The sequence below is a fragment of the Squalius cephalus genome (genome assembly GCF_949319135.1).
Source record: "Squalius cephalus genome assembly, chromosome: 5".
Lineage (NCBI taxonomy): Eukaryota > Metazoa > Chordata > Actinopteri > Cypriniformes > Leuciscidae > Squalius > Squalius cephalus.
Genome location: NC_137126.1, coordinates 32,489,449 through 32,513,020, shown reverse-complemented (window position 1 = coordinate 32,513,020; position 23,572 = coordinate 32,489,449). Strand labels below are relative to the sequence as shown.

The following is a 23,572-nucleotide window of genomic DNA, read 5'->3' as shown; positions in this document are numbered from 1 at the left end:
GCTTTTTATTAAAAATGTTTGGTAACACTTTATTTTACAGTGCCCTTGTTACATATGTTACATGTACTTACCAGAGTAATAACAGTAAATTATGCATAATTACATGCATCTAACCCTCAACCTAATCCTACCTTAACCCTATAGTAAGTACATGTAGTTAATTAATGTTACTCAGTACTTAAATGTATAATTACACTGTAACAATGACACCTTAAAATAAAGTGTAGCCAAGTATTTTTCTCAGAACATGGCAGTCTTATAAACCACTAGGTAAAAAGTGTATCTACCTTTCTGTAGTTTTAAAAACATCTATTTGGGCCAGTGTGATTTTAGTATTTATATACTATTATAGTATTTATATTTTAAATTTGTTTTATTTTTCATATTTTTATTTTAGATTAAGTAGTTTCACATGCTTTGTTATTAGTTTTGTTATATTTCTATATAGCTTAAATTTTATTTTTAAGATAAAATCATTTTAGTGCTTATACTTGTTTCAGTTAGTTGCTGAGGAAATATTTGTCATTTTATTTTTAAGCTTTTCATCTATATTAATTTATAAAAAATAGTTTGAATAATTTTTGTGTTGGCTAACAATAACAACACTGCTTAGGAGGACAATTGATTGGCCATCATAAGGACAACTGAATTGTAACAAAATGTGCATTTGGATGTGCAACAGTTTAACATGCTCAATGGTGCAGGTGCCATGTAGGTCTACTGAGACTTTTATACAACAGACTAGGCCCTATTTTTAGAAAGGGTTTGTGAATGTGCCAAATAGGACATTTATATAAATATAATTCCTTATCCCTAATTTATCTGTAACAGCCTTGAGGAACAGTAACACACAGGCTGATGGTCAGAATTAATAAAGACCCCGTATTTACAGAATAATAAAGACCCCGTGTAACAATTGGTTTCCTTGCCACACAGACTTAAAAAAAAAAAAAAAAAAATGCACTAATGTTTACAAACGTAATGTATCTTTGGGTCATTGCTTGCTTCCACCAGCACGCTCCTCCCAAATCATACCCTACCTCCCGCGCTCTCTCGCGATATTAGGCGACGAGCCACGGATCCAACATGGCAGAAGGTATGAGGATGGTTTCTTTCTTATTTTTCACGCCCTTTCTGTTTAACACCTACAGCTGTTATTTCTTTACTCGATGGATAGGCCTAATACTGCATTTAAGTGTTATCACCACAGCCATTTGGTGATAAATATTGCATAACGCTGAAATGAACCACTTTATTACATAGATTTGTGTCCAGCCTAGCTGGTTGCAAGTCAGGTGGTGGGCTGGGCGGTGGTAGTAATAATTCGCCGGGTGATTTGAGCTCTCGTGTAAAGAGATATCCAATGAATCCTTTTTCGAATGATATATTCAGCTGCATTTAGCGCAGATCATACAACGTTATGCTTTTGAAAGGTAAATGGTTGATTTTAGAGACATTGTCGTCCTGTATTCTCATTTTGCGCTGTTTTTTTCCCAAGCCATTTCTAATCAGAATTTTCCCTTTTTAGTCTTTTGTCGCAGTCTTCATCACCCTGTCCCTGAATGAGTAATTCATCTGGCTTTGCAAATTGATGATTAAATCTGTCAATACATTGCTCCGTTTAATGTAGTATGTGTGATACAATTGAATATAACTCGACATTTATATATAATAACAGTAGAAAATAATTTTATAGCTCTGCCTTGTTGATTTTTTATAAATAACATTCATATCATGATTGCATTTAACAGCTAGTGACGTTGCAGCAGGCGTTTGTAACCGTTAACGTTACTTTTATCAGCTGATGTGTGACATCTCCCTTCTTTATCTTCCCTCAACAACATGTTGTAAAATTATAATAAATTTAAGTGGAATTGCCTTCAAACAGCGTAAGAACACTTTAGTTGTCTTTCAGTCATTTTGGTTTACTTTGCATTTAAAGATGGGGTGGCTAATAACAGGCTGGAGAAGTTTTATTGTAGTATCAACACAACCATGTAACAGTGACAAACATATTGGTTAAAGCCATGGTTGGTTATCTTGGTAATATTGTGTACCTAATTTTCTGTACCAATTTCCGAATTAGTAAACTGCTAGAACAATTTATTGTATATTAATTGCACAATTTCTTTAGAATGATTTATTCTTAATCTGAGTTAATTGAGTAATTCATGAGTTGTTAAAATTCGTGTTAATGCTTGTTGGTGATGCAAGCAGATTATTGCTTCACTAGGTTTCCTGTCATCTGATTGGCTGATGAGCTTTTTAAATACTTTATGGGACCTATTTGACGTCTCTGAGTTGTTGATTGCTCAGCATTCTGGATTCTTGAATCTAGGCTGAAGACAAATGGCTCACATATTAAACTGAAAACATTCTAAATCTTTGCTTACACACACACGGGTTTAATGGTGTGCAATGACAGGGTAGACTTTTCTTTTCACAAAATTTACAGCTTTGGAATTTTATACAGTACAAGGCGCTGGCTAGCTTGCTGGGGTTTTCTTTCTTTCTTTTTTTACGCAGAATTCAAAGATTTTCCTAGATGTCAAATGGTAAGACATTACTAGACCAGCTCTCTCAGCACCTGAGCTTATGTGGAGCAAAGGAAAAGTGTAGCCTCAGCATTCTGGAGAGATGAACAGAAATAAATTCAAGGAAAGAGGAAGGAAGCGGCTGTGTTGGAATGTAGGTTAAGCTGTGAAATCCTCTAGTCACAGATCCAAGGCAATTACCACATTAAAGATGGCGAGTTTAAAGTTGTTATTTTGAGGTTTGAGTGGAATGAGACTGATCAAGGTTGTATATTAACTTTTGCGTTTGTGGTTATCATGAATCGGACCATGTTAAAAGTTTTAACTTCTTGTAACATGTAAAGGCAGTTTTGCTCACATGTCGTAGGTCCACTTCTCCTCCCGTGAGCGTGCTCAGGAAGTCTGTCTGTGTCAGCAGTTTTCATGTGAAATCTGTATTTTGTCCCTCTTTCTCTCGTCTACATGGCATTTCCACTTCCCTTTTGCTCTACCCATCACATTTGACGCTTTATTCTTATTTGTTTACCCTTATTTTCTCCTTGTTCTCCATGTGCTCATTCCTTTTGTTCCACTACTCATCTCTCTTCATCGTTTCCATCATGCCTGCAGAGGAGGTGCAGAAATTGCAGAAGCACCTTGCTCTGCTGAGGCAGGAGTATGTGAAGATGCAGCAGAAGCTGGTGGAGACAGACAGGCGGTGCTCTGTGTTGGCTGCCCAGGCCTCTCTCCCCGGCTCTGTGTCCCAGGCCAGTGACTCCTTCATCAGCCGCCTGCTGGCCATCGTGGCTGACCTCTTTCAGCAAGAGCAGTACAGGTGAGAGCTGGACATGAATGCTCACATACTGTTAGATGAATGTTAACCACGAAATGTTCAGGTCATATTTAACCCCAGAAGCAAAAGAAATAAGAAAAAGAAAGATGTTTTGCAAAAAAAAAAAATTTTTTATATATAATATAGGCTATATGTTTGTGAAAAGAAAATTGCATTTACTGTGATAGTTTTTCTTATTAGCAATGCCAATGCAAAAATTATAATTCCCAAATGATTTTTTTAACCATCAAGGCTCAAGCTATGTATACACATACACACACACACATAATTAAAAATATGAATATTATATTTCAGTAATTTTTTGCATATTTAAATAAAATATTTCTTGTTTTTTTGTTGTGTTGCTGTATTGAGAAGGAAACCGGTGTTTAAATGTATTTAATTGTCATGAAAATAGTCCAAATTCAATTGACATTTTTATAAGATGCACATTGTAATTGAAATACAGTATGTAAGCTTGTTTGTGGCTTTGTCCTGATTTCAATTTCTGCTTCCACCAAATTATACAAGTTATGATTTACAGTTTCATTTTGCTTCTCAGTGTATAAAAGCTGGCTGAAAGGTTTTTAATATGTCTGCTGGGTCTGTAAAGTTAAGAAGTTCTATTACAGTTGTATTTCTTTTTATTGCACCACTTATGAGGTTACAGAATGACCTGTCTGAGATTTGAGCCTGGACTGTTGTCTCAGATCTGACCCCCCTGAGACCAATGCATAATACATTAGACTAATGCGTCAAATGATATGGAAGCTGATTACTGCATATTTCACAGAGATGCTGTGTAAAATCAGTATGACCACATAAGTCTTTTTTTTTCTCCTAGCGATCTGAAGGTGAAGATTGGAGATCAGAGGCTCAGTGCTCATAAATTCGTGCTGGCTGCTCGGAGTGAAATCTGGAGTTCAGCCAACATGGCCTCCACTACAGAACTGGACCTCTCAGGTAACAATGGCTTCTCTGTTTCCTACAACCTGCACTAGAAACGTAGGATGTCTAGATTATGTTTGGCTGTTTTTTCTCCTTATTGTTCTAATGCAGTATGCAGCAGTAATCCCTCAAAACTGAACTTGTTGGATTCTTTCCTGTACATCCCCATGTGACTTCTAGATGCCAAACCAGAGGTTGCCATGGCAATGCTGCGCTGGGCGTACACAGATGATCTGGAGTTGAGTGGGGACGACGGCTTCCTCATCGACCTGATGAAGTTAGCCAACCGCTTCCAGCTCAATCTACTGCGTGAAAGGTGGGAACGGTCCCTTAGAATAATCATTTATGACTCATGTTGCAGCTTTACATCTCATAGTGTTTCACCAACAAAAACACCATGTAACTGCTCTTATCGGTCACTCAATATGTAAGAATATCAACTACAAGTAAAAAGTAAAAAATAAAACAATAATAAAAAGCACCCCTCAGCTTGGATTGATGTGGAACATGAATGATTTTGGTGATGAATGCTACACTTGATGATTAATCCTGCATATGCATCACGCCATAATTTTTCTCACTCTGGTCATGTTCATCAAATTAAATAGACATTTCCCTGAAAGCATATGCTCTTTTACCTGCCATTTGCTTGAAAGAGGCTTCTAGTTAAACTGGAGAGTTGCAGTGATGCCCCATCACCACTCTGCCCTTGAGTCCTCTCCTGTCAATAGGTATTCTTTGGATAAAAGCAGCTGCTTAATGGCAAGCAAACAGCCTATATGTGTGGTGCTTTTATGCTAATGACCAGCTTTTATTCTTGAGCACTGGGACTGCAGAACAGAAAAATATGTCTGACATTTATATGTCACATATTATTTTGGATAACAGGGCTTGCATAACATAAATAATATTGCAATTAAAATCAGTTTGTGAGTTGACACAGCATGGTTGTGACAGGAAATATATACTCTACTGTCTAAATGTTTGTGGTCGGTAAATCTTTTGTGCTCACCAAGGCTGGCAAAAATACAGTAAAAACAGTTATATTGTGAAATATTACAACTGTTTTCTATTGTAATATATTGTAAAATGTTATATATTCCTGTGATGGCAAAGCTGAATTTTCAGCATCATAAGTGTCACATGATCCTTCAGGAATCATTTTAATATGGTGATTTGGTGCTAAATAAACAGTTCTTATTATTATCAGTTGAAAACAGCTGTGCTGCTTAATGTTGTAAAAACCATTGTGCATTATAAATGTTTTACTGTAACTTTTGATCAATTTAATGCATACCTGCTGAATATTAAATTATTAATTTCTAAAAAAACAAAACAGAATGTTACTGACCCCAAACCTTTGAATGCAAGCATGCAGTATAAAAAAGAATGTGTGATGCTGAACTCATAGCAGGTGAAATTTAGAAAATGGACCTAATTTATATAAAGTATCAAGTATATTGTCTGAAGTCAGGTGGTAATAATTTTTGTCATCATTTTAACAAAATAAAGAGAAAAGAATTAGAAATTATGCATTTAATGATACATCTACTTATGAATATCTAGTTAATTTAAAAACTGAAATGTTATGTAAAGGAATACAAAGTGAGCTCTAAACGTAGATATTGTTTTTCAAATGCAGATGTGAGAAAGGAGTGATGTCATCAGTGAACGTGAGGAACTGTATCAGGTTCTACCAGACAGCCGAAGAGCTGGACGCCACAACATTGATGAACTATTGTGGAGAGATCATTGCCAGTCACTGGGTGAGTCAGAAGAACAGAGCCATCGTCCTCATCCTTGAAAGATGGGGAGTTTGTTCTATAGATGCACATAGCCTGGACCTTTATTTTGTTTGCCATAAATATATCAATAATAATTAATAAATGGACAATTTCACTGTGAAAGATAGCCTTCCTCCTTTGAATGCTCTGTTTAAAAGCAGCAGGATCTTGTCCTCATCGATGTTTGGGGTCTTCTTTATGGCTCCTAGTAGTGATGATTCTCAAGGCTATGTCTAAGATTGGGATGGTAAAGGAAACATTGTGGTGGTTTTACAGGCGCGCTCTCTGCTGAGTGAACTAAACACATCAGTATCAGCTCAGCAGACCTTGAGCAAGACCTTGAAAAAGACCAGAGGGAGATTTGCATAATTTCTTCTTTTTTTTGTTGAGTGTGTATTCATGCAGAAGGTAGGATTAATATTTACCTCCTCTACCCTCTCAAACAGGATGATCTACGGAAAGATGACTTCAGTACCATGGATGCTCAGCTGCTCTATAAAATGATCAAATCCAAGACCGAATACCCCCTTCACAAAGCAATTAAAGTAGAACGAGAAGATGTTGTCTTCCTTTATCTAATAGAGATGGATGCACAGGTAAAGAGCCAGCACTGAATCAAAGAAGTGTTCTTGCTTTATATACCCTGATATAAAAAGTGCAAGGTCCTATATGTAGTGAAATCAATATCAAGTGATGTTTTTCTATGGTTAATGTTTTGCTTTGTTTTACATTGGACAACTAGTAGTGACCCAACATACTAAAATATTTCTAGTATAAAAAATAACAAAAAAATATGAATATTACTGATTATATTTTGAATGACTCGCTTGCAATATGTATCTATTTATTGTTTAAATTGTTACAACATAATCATTGTGTTGCCCCTGATTATTAGCACATTTTTAGCCACTGATAAATGTTTTAGCCTCTATTTATAAGCTTGTTTATTGCATGGCAAACTCATTAGGATAAATGTTTCTTTCATTTCATCCCCAAGTTACCAGGAAAGCTGAATGAGCTGGACAATAATGGAGATTTGGCGCTGGATCTGGCTTTGTCCAAGAAGCTGGAGAGCATCGCCACCACACTGGTCAACAACAAAGCAGATGTTGACATGGTGGACCAGAGCGGCTGGAGTCTTCTACACAAGGCCATCCAGAGAGGTGAGGAGCGCTTGTATTTGGGCAGAGGGAATATTATTTTATGATGAATTTGTTGGCATAAAGTCGTTTAGCTCACAAAAGGCTGAAATTTGAGATCTGTCGTAAATCGTTTGAGAAGTTTTTTTTTTTTTGTGGTCTAAATACTGTCCCCATCCTGTATCTTTCTCTCTCTCTTTCTCTTTAGGAGATGAATTTGCTTCCACTTTTTTGATCCGTCACTCTGCACAGGTGAATGCTGCCACAGTGGGTGCAGTTGAGACGCCTCTGCACCTTGTCTGCTCTTTCAGCCCTAAGAAACACAGTGGTGAAGTTATGGCTGGCATGGCCCACATTGCTGAGGCTCTGCTCAAAGCTGGTGCCAACCCAAACATGCAAAACAGCAAAGGACGGTGGGTAATAAAATTCAAGGGTTTCTTCTGCAATAAGAGTTTCGGGATTATATCTGCAATAATGTTTTTTGGGAGTAAAGCTTATTCATTGTGTTCATGACCTGGTTTTATTTTTCTAATTCTTAGGACGCCATTACATGAGGCTGTGGTGTCGGGAAATGAAGCAGTCTTTAACCAGCTGTTACAGTGCAAACAGTAAGCTTAAACAGGCTTTATCTGGGCGAATTCGAAAAACTGCGTTTTTGTGGCCTTGAAGGGAACTTTGGCCATTTGTAGTGCCATTCCAAACGAAAGTGAATAGTTGAATCCCCTCACGAAGGGCCTCTCCACAAGTCTGTTAGCAAGGGGTACATACGATGGTCACTTCAAATTAGTAATTTGATCGTTTATGGTAAACGAACCAGGGTGGTGAATCCTCGCAATTCATTTTAAAGCTAGATGGCGGGAGAGTTCGAGTATAAAGAACGTACTAACAAAATGATTAAAATTTTGTTTGTGACATATTGCACAGATTTTTGTCATATATTTCATATGAAGATTAAATAAGTTTCATAGGTAAGAAATGTTTAAAGTCCCCCTGTAGTCAATTTTATCCCTTAAAAATCCTCTTTGATCACCAAAATGGCATAGGAAAAAAACGTTTAAATGTGATTTATTTTTTGTTATTTAAAAAAAAAAAATTCATGCCTTAAAAAAGATTGAATGTAACTTCACACCCTTGCTTCAATAAGTCAAGTATACGTATACGCCGAACCATGAATAAGCAATTTAGACCTGCCTCCACTCACTTGTATGTGCTTAGAATAGCTGATCTACTCTGTCAACTTTATTGTAGTAAATGCTACAAAATGGCAAGTGGAAATAGTGTCAGACACATAACAGTAATTAATATGATCAGCCTTTTGCTTGACTATGTTGTCAAAGAGCTAATAATGTGTTAAACCATGTTCCCGTTCGCCACCTCAGTCAGACAGCTGCCTTCTAACAATCAGCATCCTTAGAAACACTTTGAACAACTCAGAACGTCAGCGGAGAAGGGCATATAATTCATCATAATATCGTCATATACATAATTCATCCGCTATATTGATAAATGTACCTGATTTTCATATCAACAGAAAAGTGTACCGGGATAACCTGGCTTCTCTTGAGACTCTAATGATATGCTAAAGCCCATCGGCACATTGACGTGATTGGTTATAAGTTAGTTTGTGATGTAAGAAACACCAGCGATTTCAAACCGTGTTTTTTTGAGACTGTCTTTAGACCACTGCAGTTTTTAAAGAGGAAATACTCCACAATGGTGTTGACTTATGAATGGTTTGTCTTAAAGCATATTAAAAACACCACATAGACATATAAACATTAAAAACTTGATTTTCACTACAGGGGGTTTTTAATTGTAGATAAATATGAATATAGAGTCCAAAGAAGAGACGGCAAGTTTTAAAGTTGAGCAAATAGGGAATACACACACACACATGTATGTATTTTTTTTATTAGTAACAATAATATTAACAGCAATAATAAGAAATTCCTGTTGTAAGATCAGCTAATGGGCTGATGGATGCTGTTTTGTCATGGTAACATTCCAGGTGACGATAATGAGGAAATTACATTATTTTTCGCCACGTGCGTTCCAAACGACTACATTATTTATGACACGCAAGTGCCCTGCTCCCTTCAAAGTTCCCACTTCTAGAGATCTGGCCTTCAGAGTTAGTAGGGCACAGGGATGCTCACTTCCAAATTGGAATTCGCCCTCTTTTTCAAAACGAATGATCTTAAATTATTAATGAAGGTAATGAAAAAGCATAATACCAAACTACTTTCTGTAGGTGGAATCAGGATGGAATACACAGAATGATCTAAAACTTGTATTCAAAAATGTATAAATGCAAGAGTCTAATGTGGGATAGTGTATCCCATGATGTATTATCTCACCTCCCATTGTTATAAAGGAACTTGATGTAATATCAAAATGTGATTTGTAATCTTGACTTGGACTGCCTTAACCACTGTTTCTTCATGTGTTCTGATAAAAAATGTTTTAAAAAGTATACATTGTATACTGTTCAGTAAGCTAGTGTTCTGAACATGGAGATAGTTACCTCTGCCTTCTTGGTGTAATATTGTCCCTTTCTTGTTTCCTTTTTGTAACACTGTAATCCCTCCCCTTCCTGCTTAGATTGGACCTGGAGTTGAAAGATCACGAAGGCAGCACTGCACTGTGGCTGGCCCTGCAGTACATCACTGTGTCCTCTGACCCCTCTGTGAACCCTTTTGAGGACGAAGCTCCTGTTGTGAATGGAACCTCATTTGACGAGAACAGCTTTGCAGCAAGGCTTATACAAAGAGGGAGCAATCCTGATGCACCAGACTCCAATGGTATCAAACATCTTGCACTTTATAAAATGTTTGTGTCCCTTTAGTCATTACCCATTTTATACCTGCTAATCACGACATCTCCTCCTCAGGTAACTGCCTCATGCAGAGAGCAGCCATCACAGGAAGTGAAGCAGCCGCTATCTTCCTTGCCACACATGGAGCTAAAGTCAATCACACCAACAAATGGGTGTGTGTATGTCAGCTTTTATTAGACACTGCCAGTCAAATGTTTCAACATGCATATTCCTTTTACACAATTTAGAATAATAGTGTAGTCATCAAAACTACTAAATAGAACCAATTTAAAAGATGGAAATTCTGCTATGATCCTGAAAAAATATGCATCATGGTTTCCACAAAGATCCACAACTCTTCTCAATGTTGATAATATTAAGATGTTTTTTGAGTACTAAAACAGCATGTTAGAATGATTTCTGAAGGGTCGTGTGACACTGAAGACTGGCGTACTGAAAATTCTGCTTTGCCATCAGAATAAATTACATTTTAAGTTTTCTATTTTAATATATTTCAAAATCGTACTGTTTTTACTGCATTTTTGATCAAATAAATACAGCCTTGCTGAGCTTAAGACTTAAAAATGTGTAGACTTAATTTCTTAACTAGCAATTATTATAATACAGGAGTAGTAGTAAAGGGGTGGATTGTCATAAATGAAATTTTTATTTTTTTTATTTTTTTATATATTCCTTTTTCCCCTTGCGATTTCTTATGATCACATTTTCGTTTGTAGGCTGAGACCCCCCTCCATACGGCGTGCCGCTGTGGCCTGGCAGGGCTGACGGTGGAGTTACTCCAGCAGGGGGCGAATCCTAACCTGCAGACCGACAGCGCCCTGCCTGACGGAGTCGAGAAGAGCCAAGGAGTCTTCCTCCAGAGCCCGCTCCACCTGGCCATCGTTCACAACCACCCAGATGTGGTGTCTGTCATACTAGAGCAGAAAGGTGAGGGATGAGGGAGAATGTTTGATTTGAATACTGATCTGTGCAGCTGTGCCATCTCTTGTCATTCATAACTTTATTTTTGATCCATAGCCAATGCACTACATGCCACCAACAACCTGCAGATCATCCCTGACTTCAGTTTGAAAGACTCCATGGATCAGACCGTTCTGGGTCTTGCACTCTGGACCGGTGGGTTCTGCTAAAATCTCCTTCAGTGAGCTCACTGCTCATGCAGATAATTTAATGTTTCTTATTTACATTGCTAGGTATGCACACTATTGCCGCACAGCTGCTGGGTTCTGGAGCAGCCATTAATGACACCATGTCTGATGGACAGACGCTACTACACATGGCTATAAAGAGACAGGACAGCAAGAGCGCCCTCTTCCTGCTAGAGCACCAGGCCGACATCAACGTCAGGTACTAGAACTGCTATAAAAAACATCGGTTAGCAGTAGCAGACATCCCTTTAGACATGTTTAGCTGTGGAGTTCATGTGGGCAATGAAGGTTCGAGTCCTGCCTGCGGTGTGTATCAATCCCATTCCCTCTGTCTCCCCAAATAGTTATTGCTGAACGAGTTGATTCATATAATAGCTGATAATTCGATCATGAAAACAAATCCTAATACTACAAATCTTACTTTATATTATATACTAATATTCAACAATATTATTGATTTGACTGCACTGACACTATTAGACACTGTTTTTCTGCAGAAATGCTTAGAGTAAATTAATTAATTTAATAATCTTTACAGCGAAATTGAATCAACACTGAACTAACTTCAGCTGAACAATGACACCATTTTCTTTTAGATTTGCAGTACAGCCGAAATGAACTGTTTGCATCATTGAATAATTTTCCTGTCATCGCTGTAAAACTGCTTTGAAACAATCAGTAATGTATAATAAAGGTGACTTGACTTTGTTTTAGGACCCAGGAGGGGCAAACGGCTTTGCAGTTGGCTATCAGTAACCAGCTCCCTTTAGTAGTGGACGCCATCTGCACAAGAGGAGCTGACATGTCAGTGGTGAATGAGAAGGGTGATCCTCCACTCTGGCTGGCTTTGGAAAATGGTTTGGAGGACATCGCGTCCACATTGGTGAGAACTGCATTTTTTTTTTTTTCTTAAGCATTAGTTTTCTTAAATACCATAACGCTTGTTTTTCCATATTTTTAAATAATGCTTGTTTATGATGAGTATATTTGATTCGTCAGTTATGTATTTTTTGGATTAGGTCAGGCACGGGTGTGATGCAACTTGTTGGAGTTCAGGGCCTGGAGGCTGTCAGCAAAATCTTCTCCACAGAGCCATCGATGAGAACAACGAGGTCACTGCTTGCTTCCTTGTACGCAGGTTTGTACACCTCTCCTTGTTTTCTCTTGCTTCAGGATTTGTGTTTTAAAAAAAATTTGTATGACAATTCATCAAATTTATATTTTCAATAAAAACCACCAACTAAAAAGGTGATTCATTCCTATAGAGTGCTGCAGGGATTACATATTTTTGCAGGCAAAAATCCAGAAACTAGTTAGCATTTTGGCACCTCTGGTTCTATTGTCTTTTTTTTATTATTATTATTATTTATTTATTTATTTTTTAAATGCTTGAAATAAGGTCTGTCTGTGGTTAACATAAGCTCAAGATATATTCACACAAGTTGTTCATTTGCGAAGATTATCCTAATTAACAAAACATGTAATAATCATAAACTTTTGTTGGTCACAAGCTCACTTTTCACAATGATCCAAAAGCCAATGGAAAAATCCCATTGCATTTTTGTCAAAGGAACCAGGGTGATGCTAACTTTCAGGTTGTCCTACAAAAATACATCATCACCACAGCACTTTATTCAGGCTATAATTAAGACTGGGGCTTTTACACAAGATTTTAAAAGCTTATATAAAACAATTGAATTGTCAATTGTTTAAAAAGTCGAATCAAATTATTTGCGTGTTATGCAAAAAGTGGCTGTAGAAGTTTTATTTCCCTATCATAAATGATCTTAACATTTGTTTTCAGTGGCTGTGATGTGAACAGCCCGAGGAGGCCTGGTCCTAACGGTGAGGGAGATGAGGAGGCGAGGGATGGACAGTGCCCACTGCATTTGGCTTCGTCCTGGGGGCTGGAGGAGGTGGCGCAGTGCCTTTTGGAGTTTGGAGCCAATGTGAATGCACAGGTTAATAAAGATATACAGCAGATGCATACATTCACCCTAGTTCTTCTCTTTTTCTTTTGATGACAAGGCTTTATGCAGATATGTTCCATATACTCACTGTTTTCAAATGTCCTGAAAACTGCAATGCCCAATTCTCTGCATGCAGGATTCAGAAGGCCGTGCTCCGATCCACGTTGCCATCAGCAACCAGCAAAGCATCATCATCCAGCTGCTCATCTCCCACCCTGAAATCCGATTGAATATTCGAGACAGACAAGGCATGACGCCATTTGCCTGTGCCATGACCCACAAGAACAACAAGGCTGCCGAAGCCATCCTCAAGAGAGAGCCTGGCGCTGCCGAGCAGGTGTGTGGGCATGATTATATGAATGAACATCACTCTCTTTCACCCTCAATAACCCACAACTGAAGTGCCCTTGAGCAAGGCACCTAACCCCCAATCGCTCCCCGGGCGCCGCAGTGAATGGCTGCCCACTGCTCTGGCTGTATGTGTCCACTGCTTGCAGTGTGTTTGTGTTCATTACTCACTGCTCATAATGTATGTGCACTAACTTGAATGGGTTAAATGCAGAGGACAAATTCCGATTTGTCCAAGAAATGACTCCACATTGTTTTGATATGTGACGTCACAAGCCACTGAATATTATAAATGTTCTCTCTCTGTCTAGGTGGACAACAAAGGTCGCAACTTCCTGCATGTTGCTGTGCAGAACTCAGACATAGAGAGTGTGCTCTTTCTCATTAGCGTACAGGCCAATGTCAACTCCAGAGTGCAGGACAGTGCCAAACTCTCTCCTCTACACCTGGCCGTGCAGGCAGGATCCGAGATCATTGTCAGGAATCTGGTAAAGCAAAGAGAATAAAAGTGATGGAGGAATTTTTATTTTATTTTTTATTTTCAAACACTGAAACATATATGTTTGTTTTCTCTGATGTACTGTAGCTGCTGGCTGGTGCAAAAGTAAACGAGCTGACCAAGCATCGTCAGACAGCGCTGCATCTCGCTGCACAACAGGACCTTTCCACAATCTGCTCTGTTTTGATCGAGAATGGCGTTGACTTTGCTGCCGTTGATGAGAATGGAAACAATGGTAGACTTTTGTGCTGAACTTATGTAATTTAATATTCTTGAATGACTAAATTCCATTTCACTCATTTCTTTATATCTCCTTCTTCTAGCACTTCATCTGGCTGTGATGCAGGGGCGTCTGAATAATGTGCGTGCGCTACTCACTGAGTCCAACATAGATGCTGAGGCCTATAATCTCAGGTTTGAGTCAAAATATATTACTCCACACTTAAAGGTGAAGTATGTACGATTTTTTTTGTTAGAATACATTTTTAACCCTGTTTATTGTTCATTGACTACTATTAGTATGCCATTCATGGGTTGATCTCCCCCAAAAGTCTAAACATTGAGCCTCCCAGGCACCTAAACATTGAGAGCGGTCCGCTCAGATTTGTCAATTACTTTCCAGCTCATCCAATAGTGTGAGTTTAGGGCATGGCTACTGTAGCAGGCTGAGCCAGAGGGTGTTTAGCCAATGTGGGACCCTGGCTGACACTTGGGAAAAGACATTCAGCTTCGGTTACAGAAGCCAAATTGCATTTAGACCTTCAAAGATAAAACGGGTCATGAACACGTCAAAGCAAACGGGGCATGAACACGTCAAAGCAAACGGGGCATCAAAAATGAGATAATATTGAGTGAATGCTCTCCGCACATAGTATACGTTCATCAAATACTTGCGCTTCAAACTCACTAAATGCCAGCCTCAGCCCATTCAGAAATGTTGGTACTTGGGTAGAAACCTATCATAGGAGCCTGATAAAAATGTTAACATTAAAGAAAAACGTTAGACTGACTTGGAGGCTTTTGCATCTGAAGTCTTCAAATGTTCCAATTTAAATTGTTTACTTTGTGTCCCAATTAGACAGCCTCAAACAGCTGTGGTGCATCATATCAAGAAATGCGCGCGGTTCAGATATGTTGGATGGGTTTATTATAAGCGAGACGATTCAATTGCTTACTCATGGCACATAGTGATAGCTACACATCTAAAAAAGTATTCCTAATTTGTTGGAGCTTTTATTGAAAGTAGCTTACTTATACCTGTTGAGACATGTCTTCACAAGCACTCATAAGAGCTGTGATTGTGATGTTTGAGTTGGGGGAGGTGTGATGCACAAAAGGGGTGTTTGCAAAATATGCTGAATTGTTGTTATTTCACTAGTGTCACTAGTGTAGCAGAAACTACGTACTTCACCTTTAAACTCTATATGTAAAATATAAATAGTTATTATTTACCACTTTTTACCACTAATATATACACACAGGGTTCGTACGTTTTGAAAAAACCTGGAAAAGTTATGGAATTTGAAAAATGCAAATTCCAGGCCTGGAAAGGTTTTGGAAAAATAAAAAGACCCAGAAAGTTTTGGAAAAGTCATGGATTTTTTTTTTTTTTTAACACAGCATAATATGTGATTAATACAAAAACTGTTTAATAAAAAAAATATTTCGCGTTGTCTTAACGTCCTTATTTCGGGCGGCATAACGTTCAGTTCACTTCCGATTCACTTGTTGCGATGTTGCTGAGGCGAAGTCGGTGCTGACAGAAATTTAATTGAAATGGCAGGAAAGTGGCACGAGCATGCTAAAGTTTTGCAAGCACCGGTGGGTCGAGAATGTAGCGGAAAGAGGATTGCTGCTCTGGCCGCATGTGAAACGATACGCAGAATATTAGCCTACGTCTGTCTCCTGCACGCGAGAGGAGAGAAGAAAATGAGTAAAAGTCAGTTCAATTGTGAGTTCATTCTATATGTTCTTAGGAGTGTGTGCGATGTTGTCTATGAACTATGATGATATTGTAATCATTGTTTTAACTATGTACGAGGCACTGCGAGTGCGAGCTGACATCGCGTTTGTCTCTCATGCTTGCTTTCACTGCGTGATGTGTCAGTGCAGTTATGCCCCCAAATGAGTTTTTGTCTTATATTTATATCATATTATGTTGTTATATTAGAATATCACATGAGCAAGAGTGCCGTTTTCCTTTGCACAATTGCAAATGTGCTATTTATTTTATACAACAGTTAAATTAACAATAAAGTTAACATTGCGAGTTACTTTTTGGACACAATATTGTCAATTTTCACTTTATATCGCCGACGAGAATTTCATAATAAAGTTGTAGTCCAACAGACATCGATTATTTATTTATTTATTTAATGAAATCCGCGTTTTGAATGAATCATTTTAACGATTCAATGAACAATCACTTGTTTTTCTGAATGAATCAGCCGTTTGAACGAATCGGTTGAATAAATGACTCCAATAACTCGCTTATTAAGACAGTGACTTGCCGCCACCTACTGGTGGTTTTAGTTTAATGTTTAAAGTATCCTTTAATTAAAAAGTTAAAATTATAAATCATTTAAATATTGAATAGCTTTATTTATGCAATTGTAAATGAAGTATAAATATAGTAGGCTAATGCCAGTTTTGATGCCACTTCTGTGTCACCTCTGCACTGCAAGGATGGATTTTAATTCAATGATTTAATTTGACATTCGTACTGTGTTATTCTAATATAATTTAATTTGAATGTTAGAATTTGGCAAAATTCTATGAATGTGGCAAATTTTGCCCCTTAATAAAAATGTTGATTTCGGTCACTGCTGTGAACTGACCACTGCATAGAATATAAAAAATATGAATATCTTCGTGAGTCTGCTGTCAACAACAGGCCTAAACCGGCCAGGATACCAGTACAAAAACACAATCAGTAAAATATCATCTAATTATTATCAAGAAAAATTTTGAAAATATCGAGACATATTTTTGTCAATATTGCGCACCCCTAATGTACGGTATTAATTTTGAGGGTAAATTTTAACACAAATTTTTATTCTTATAATGTCGACTGACATTTTCAGGAATACATAGGCGTCATGGAAATGTGCCAAAAAGTCTTGGAAAAGTCATGGAAAAGTCATGGAAAAGTATTGGTTAAAATGTGTATGAACCCTGTACACAGTGTATGTGTGTATATAGCTGAACTATGAATTATTTACACTATTTAATTCACAAAAGAATTCAAATAAATTGTGCATTATTCATGGACATTCACTAAATTTGCTAATTTTTTTTTGCCTTATTTTCATTTGTCTAGAGGTCAATCTCCCATGCATGTCCTCGGCCAGTATGGGAAGGAGAACGCAGCAGCCATCTTTGAGCTGTTTTTAGAATGCATGCCTGAGTATCCCCTGGATAAACCTGACAATGAGGGGAACACAGGTTGGTGAAGCACAAACGATTTGATTATACTGAATGTGCATTTTTAAATGGATAATGTTCTGTATTAATAATAACAAGAATGCCATTTTGCTTGTCAGAAACAAACACTGGATCAATGATAGTTGATGTTTTTCTCCTTTTAGTGCTTCTGTTGGCCTATATGAAAGGAAACGCTAACCTGTGTCGTGCCATCGTGAGGGCTGGAGCTCGACTCGGCGTCACTAACAACCAGGCCATCAACATCTTCAACTATCAAGTTGCCACTAAGCAGCTTCTGTTCCGTCTGCTAGGTAAAAGATACAGGTTTAGTGTTTCTACAACATTTACAGTGCTTGTAGTAGTTATACCTAACTAGTCTTTTGTATCGTGTTTTGAAAGACATGCTTTCCAAAGAGCCCCCGTGGTGTGATGGATCAAACTGCTATGAATGTATAACCAAGTTTGGAGTCACCACCAGGAAACATCACTGGTATGTATGAGTTTAATCTGTCTGCCTTTATAAAGAATGAAGACCTTGTTTCCTCCTTTCATTGTTTCTTTTCAAACCATATTAACTCTTCCCTCCATTTATGATGTTTTGTCATCTTGCCTTGTCCTAACAACCCATTCTTTATTGTCTTTTTTCTTTCTCTCATAGCCGCCATTGTGGGCGTCTGCTCTGCCATAAGTGCTCTATAAAAGAGATCCCCATCATCAAATTTGACCTGAACAAACCTGTGCGTGTATGCGACATCTGCTTTGATGTGCTGACATTGGGCGGCGTGTCCTAACACACTAGAGGAACTTGAAGGACGGGCACCAGCCAAGCTGAGTATGAACTCACAGGCTGGGCCTAGCACTAAAATGATGGAGAAATGGAGTAAGACACATTGAGAGAAAGAGCCCTTGAACAAAACCATTCCATTATTGTCAAAGGAAAAAATACAACCATAACAATGTGTTTGTTCTAGCAGTTCTTTTTAGAACCAAAATATTATGTGTCGAGGATCCAGATTAAAACAAGTGGAATGCAGATGCAAATGTAAATGTAGTTCCGACAAAAAACAAGTGTGATTGAGAAGGGCAAGTATCATTTACTACAAAAAAGAACCATAGGGGTTTTATACAGGGCTAATGTGCTATATGGACAATTATGATTTAAATATTACTTCATTTCCCATTAGAATGACAAGACTAGTATTCCCACATGCAATCGTGCTGTCAGCAGTCGAATTGACTTTCTACAGATTGGTCGATCAATATTTCAAGGAAGTTTGTTTGGTATTGAATGTTGCTTGATATGAAAGGATCTATAAAAGGTAAGTAGTGTGAAGCCTTAATCATACTGTGCAGGGTCTTTGAGGTGTTAGATTTAGGTTTTGAACACATTTTAACCTCTGGAGAGATCCAGGCAAGGACATTTCTCTGGAGTTCAAATCAAAACACTAAGAGAGAGATGGAGAAATATTCCTTGCTGGGTTTGTTATTAGTAAAATGATCACTCAATCATGTATTAATCTGCATATTCAGTGGACTTTATTTTAACTGATCCATTAGAGTTAACGTCATACTAAAATTTGAGAAAATCGTTACTTGTGATTCTATTAAGTCGGACAGGTGCAGAAATACAAGCGCAGAATTATGATATGCTTACTATGCATATGCATGACATTTGTAACCTGTTATTATTGTCATCATTACATCATAAATTACACTTTATTCATTTCTGATCACCAAATGATGCATTCCAGTTAACGTTTTCAAAAGTCTTCTTGGTGGCGTAATGCGTCACATTATGTTTCCTATCATATTTTAAATGCTTTTTCATGTCCATGCTTAACAGGTGCACTTTATCAAAGTTTTAGTTTTTTTTACATTTCTGATCACATTTCAAAGGAGATTGGTTTGTTTGTGGGGGAGGGTGGGGAAAGGGCCAAGTCCACAGTCTGTTATTTGTATTGTTAAACTGTACAGATAAATGTATAATATTTTTGACCACTACAACTGTTTTGTACTTAATGCAGGTTGTGCTTTTTTGTCTATGTGACAAACCTACAATTGGCCTCTGTTTAATCTTTTCTGCATATTGTATGGTATCTGTATGCTCAGATATTTAGCCTGTCGCCGCCTCTAGTATCCTTTTCAAGAAAGGGAGGACAACTTTACATAAAGGACAATTGAAAAAACAAATCTATAAAATTGTCTTTTATTTAACAGTCTTGATTCTATGGCATAAATAATATACTCTGTCACAAATAGCAAAGGAATTGGAAGTAAAGAAAACGAAATCAGAGAAACGATATAATTGGAAACAGAACTAGCAGCATTGGTCTCTTGGCATGTGCCTGCTATAATAAACCAATCATAAAAACATTAAGAAAACTAAATGAAAATCTTGAGAGTCCTTGAAATCCAAACCAAATGTACTGACACTTGTAGTGCGGTGAGGACTTGTAGCTCAGTCTTTAGTGATTCGGCAGGATTCTGCTTGAGGAGGACAGTCCTTGTACTCTCTGAGGTTTCGGTTCTCTGAGTGAACAGGATCGGACGGTTGGATGCACACACATCGGGAATGACCAGACCCAGGGGAGAAAAGCATTCTGGGTACTCCAACCCAGTCTCTGTGAATGCCACCGCTACAGAGTAAAAACTTGTGTTACATTTTTCCAATAAATGTATCGAATGTTGTCCGAAATTTTAAAAAAAATCAAAGTACCTCATTGTGGAGCACCATACCCGTCCCCCGCTGGCTTCGCTCCACTCCGAGTTACAGGCTGGGTACAGCTGCATCTCACTCTGAGCCTGGGCCTTTTTCTTCAACCCCTCTGACAAGAAAGCCTCAACACGTAGCAAAGCGTCAGTGGGCTGCCCGGTTTCTGTGTAGAATCGGCCTATCAGTTTACCTGCAGCACAGGGGTCATACAGACAGAGACCTTAAAGGGGCTGTTCACCCTAAAATCTGTCATACTCATGACAATTTTAATTTGTGGGTGAATTGTTTTGTGTGTGTATTTCTGCAACAACTTAAGACATTAATGTGGAGTGCATTATATCAAAGTCTCTAAGATCTTACAAGCATTACACCATAGAAGTCTTACAGTTCTTTAAATTATTTAAATATATATATATATATATATATATATATATATATATATATATATATATATATCAACATTTTTCTTGAAAATAAAAAGTATTTTCTTTGAAATATGTTTATCAATGTAACATTTTGCATGGAATAGTAAAAATAATTATAAAACACTATGAAATAAACACTATTCCAGACTATTTTTCAAGTTTACTGAGTAGCAATTATGAGTTATTTTAAAATAAACGTCTGATTTTTTTTTTTTTTTTTTTTTTTTTTTTTTCATGGTACCATTGAATTAATTATTCCAAAAAACGAGGCAAGTAAAGAGATCTGAGTTCTTTATTTGTGGTTGAATTATAGCAAATGAGTGACATCGTCGTGTGGTACCAACCTACTGGAGTGTAGTCCCTCTGATAAAATGATAGCCAGTCATAAAGAGCCACAATCTGGGAGTCCGAGAAATCCGAGACATCGCTAGACAAGCCAGACTCTGTGAAATCACCTGTAATAAACGCCCTTGACGCGTCTTTTCCTGCACAAACACACATTTTTAAAGAATCTCTATGCGTTAGCATCACTCAAACATCTGTCTTGTAAAATGCACAGTGAACTAACCCGTAAAGAAATGGTAACCGCCACCAGGGCCGTAATGTTTCCTCCCCTTTTTAACGTCAAACACCTGTCCTAAGATCGCCAGGTACAATCCTTTACTGTTGTCTCCTCCGTTGTATAAAGACAGCTCATCTTCTGTCAGCATGCGTCCAGGTGGAGATGCTGACACATCACTGACCTGCTGCCGCAGCCACGACTCTAGTACATTCACAACATTTCCATAGATCGGGAATGTGAGCCACTCGGGCACCGTCCACACGGCCAGGACCATTGAAATAAGAGCTACTAAATACTTCAGCATTGTACAGACAAACTGTCAGGCAGTCAGTATTTAAAATAAGAAGCAATTGCATTCCGAGTATCGCATCGGATTCAACAATATCACACCTGTCAAATATGTTTCCGGGTGTGGTAATGCGCATGCGCAAATCTATATATTTTTATTTTTATTTTTTAAATATAGAGCTTAAATGTGCTTTTATTCAGTAAACAACAACATTACACATTATGCATCGACACTATAGACAGCAACCAAAATAAAGATAAGAGAGAAATAAACGCCAGGGTGAATTCAAAAATGCACACTATGACAAATTTCAAAATAAAGTAGGCCTACCGGTATACAGAATTCAAATAAATATGAATTTTGGCTCTTGTTGGCTTTTTAAATTGAAAGAGACTCTAAAAAACTGCCAAAATACGGCTTGGTTAGTCTTATAAATCGATATATGTGGGTATTCTTTTAGTAAATGTTTTTTTTTTTTTTGTTGTTTTTTTTTTTAAATATGAAATTTTGTCAAAATTACAATTAAAATGCACTTTACTGTACTACAGTACTGTAACTTTACAGTACTGTAATTAAGTTAACTTTTTGAGTAGGCATATCTGTACTTTTCTTGAGTACGATTTTTTCTGGAAACTTTTTACTTTAACTTCACATTTACTTTCAAACTTGATTTGAAAGACAAATATCATACTTTTCACTCCACTACAATTCGTAGTTAGCGTCAGCAGGGGATGATTTTGGTTGCAGGGGTTGCATTTTGGAAATGAAAGTCGGGTTGACGTCAGAACCCGACGTCCAAATGACGTCAACATCCAATGTCTGTCCGACGTTGGATTTTGGTTTGAAATGAAAGTTGTGTTGACGTCAGAACCCGACTGATGTTGGTTTCTGACGTCAACCCGTTTGTCCAATGTTGGAGATTAATGTCAATCTGGAGTTGGATTCTGACATCAACCTGATTTTCATTTTCAACGTTGGGTTTGGTCTTCTAAATGCAAATTTTGTCATTGTTTTGGAGCACACAAGCTTATAGATAACAGTAAGGTAAACATATTCATTCTAAAAGCCAAAAAACTTAAAATAGGGCACTATTTGAGGGAACAGCCATTTGGGTGTCCGAAACCATTGAGGACGTTATTGAGTGCACTTATTCAATCTCACATTCAATCCCACTAGAACTGGTAGGCAGGCATAGATTCAGAGGCATAAGGTCTAGTATATTACACATAAATTCAACAATAAGAAAACAATGCATTGACATTTACTTTTGATACTTAAGTATTTTTAAAAACAAGTAGGCTACTTCTTTTACTTAAGTAAAAATCGATCTTTACAACTTTTACTTGTAACAGAGTTTGACCAGTATCTGTACTTTCACTCAAGTAAGGAAGTCGTGTACTTTGTCCACCTTTGATTATTAACAACATTTGCCAGAAAAGTAACATAATAGATTCCAGTGATTAGTTTAAAGGTTTCCACAAGGTTTGCATACAACCTGTCAAAAGTTTGTTTTTGAAGTCTCTTATATACTCACCAAAGGCTGCATTTATTTAAAAAAAAAAAAAAAAAAAAAAAAACACTGTAAAACCAGTAACATTTATTTGTTTTCTATTTGAGTTTATTTTAAAATGTAATTTCTTCCTGTGATGACAAAGCTGAATTTTCAGCATCATTACTCCAGTCTTCGGTGTCAAATGATCCTTCAGAAATCATTCTAATATACTGATTTGGTGCTCAAGAAACATTTATTATTATTATCAATGTTGAAAACAGTTCTGCTGCTTAAAAGTTTTGTAGAAATGGTGACATTTTTTCAGGATTCTTTGATGAATAAAAAAGTTCAATTAACAGCATTTATTTGCATTTATCAAATGTAATTATTTAATTAGTTAATTTAATTCATATTAAATATATTTTCTTTCCCCCCAAATAATAAAATTTTAAAATATATTAAAATAGAAAACAGTTATTCAAAATTTAAATAATATTTCACAATATTACTGTTTTTAATTGTATTTATGATTAGGTTAAATAAATGCAGTCTTGGCATAGCCACAAATTAGCATAAGAGACTTATTTCAAAAACATTAAAAAAGTAATGTTTCCAAACTTTTGACAGGTTCTGTATTACTAATTTATTAAT

The 23,572-nt window shown here is 37.1% G+C and overlaps 2 protein-coding genes across 4 annotated transcripts; one reads left to right on the top strand and one right to left on the bottom strand.

The window, feature by feature from the left end:
• Nucleotides 1–1,017: 1,017 nt before the first annotated feature.
• On the top strand, nucleotides 1,018–19,373 carry ankfy1 (ankyrin repeat and FYVE domain containing 1; the record flags this gene model as incomplete). 3 transcript variants are annotated; one of them, XM_079871954.1, is made up of 25 exons in its annotated part: nucleotides 1,018–1,096; nucleotides 3,144–3,348; nucleotides 4,190–4,308; nucleotides 4,474–4,609; nucleotides 5,936–6,059; nucleotides 6,524–6,673; nucleotides 7,075–7,240; nucleotides 7,425–7,629; nucleotides 7,756–7,824; nucleotides 9,818–10,017; nucleotides 10,107–10,204; nucleotides 10,769–10,979; nucleotides 11,070–11,168; nucleotides 11,246–11,399; nucleotides 11,915–12,083; nucleotides 12,220–12,338; nucleotides 13,005–13,161; nucleotides 13,307–13,507; nucleotides 13,830–14,006; nucleotides 14,105–14,252; nucleotides 14,341–14,431; nucleotides 17,337–17,461; nucleotides 17,605–17,751; nucleotides 17,840–17,930; nucleotides 18,099–19,373. In XM_079871954.1, the coding sequence occupies 25 exons, from the start codon at nucleotides 1,087–1,089 to the stop codon at nucleotides 18,229–18,231; spliced, it is 3,504 nt and encodes a 1,167-aa protein (XP_079728080.1). In that variant the 3' UTR covers nucleotides 18,232–19,373. The 3 variants fall into 3 exon arrangements, with proteins under 3 accessions (XP_079728080.1, XP_079728079.1, XP_079728078.1); XM_079871953.1 differs by lacking the exon at nucleotides 1,018–1,096 and adding an exon at nucleotides 1,354–1,433; XM_079871952.1 differs by lacking the exon at nucleotides 1,018–1,096 and having other exon boundaries at nucleotides 3,083–3,348.
• Nucleotides 19,374–19,484: 111 nt separating this feature from the next.
• cyb5d2 (cytochrome b5 domain containing 2) lies at nucleotides 19,485–21,556 on the bottom strand. Its single transcript, XM_079871955.1, has 4 exons — nucleotides 21,147–21,556; nucleotides 20,923–21,063; nucleotides 20,157–20,343; nucleotides 19,485–20,076 (listed from the first exon to the last, which is right to left on the bottom strand). Exons 1-4 carry the CDS (start codon nucleotides 21,442–21,444, stop codon nucleotides 19,899–19,901), a joined length of 804 nt encoding a protein of 267 aa, XP_079728081.1. The 5' UTR covers nucleotides 21,445–21,556; the 3' UTR covers nucleotides 19,485–19,898.
• Between the last annotated feature and the right edge of the window lie 2,016 nt (nucleotides 21,557–23,572).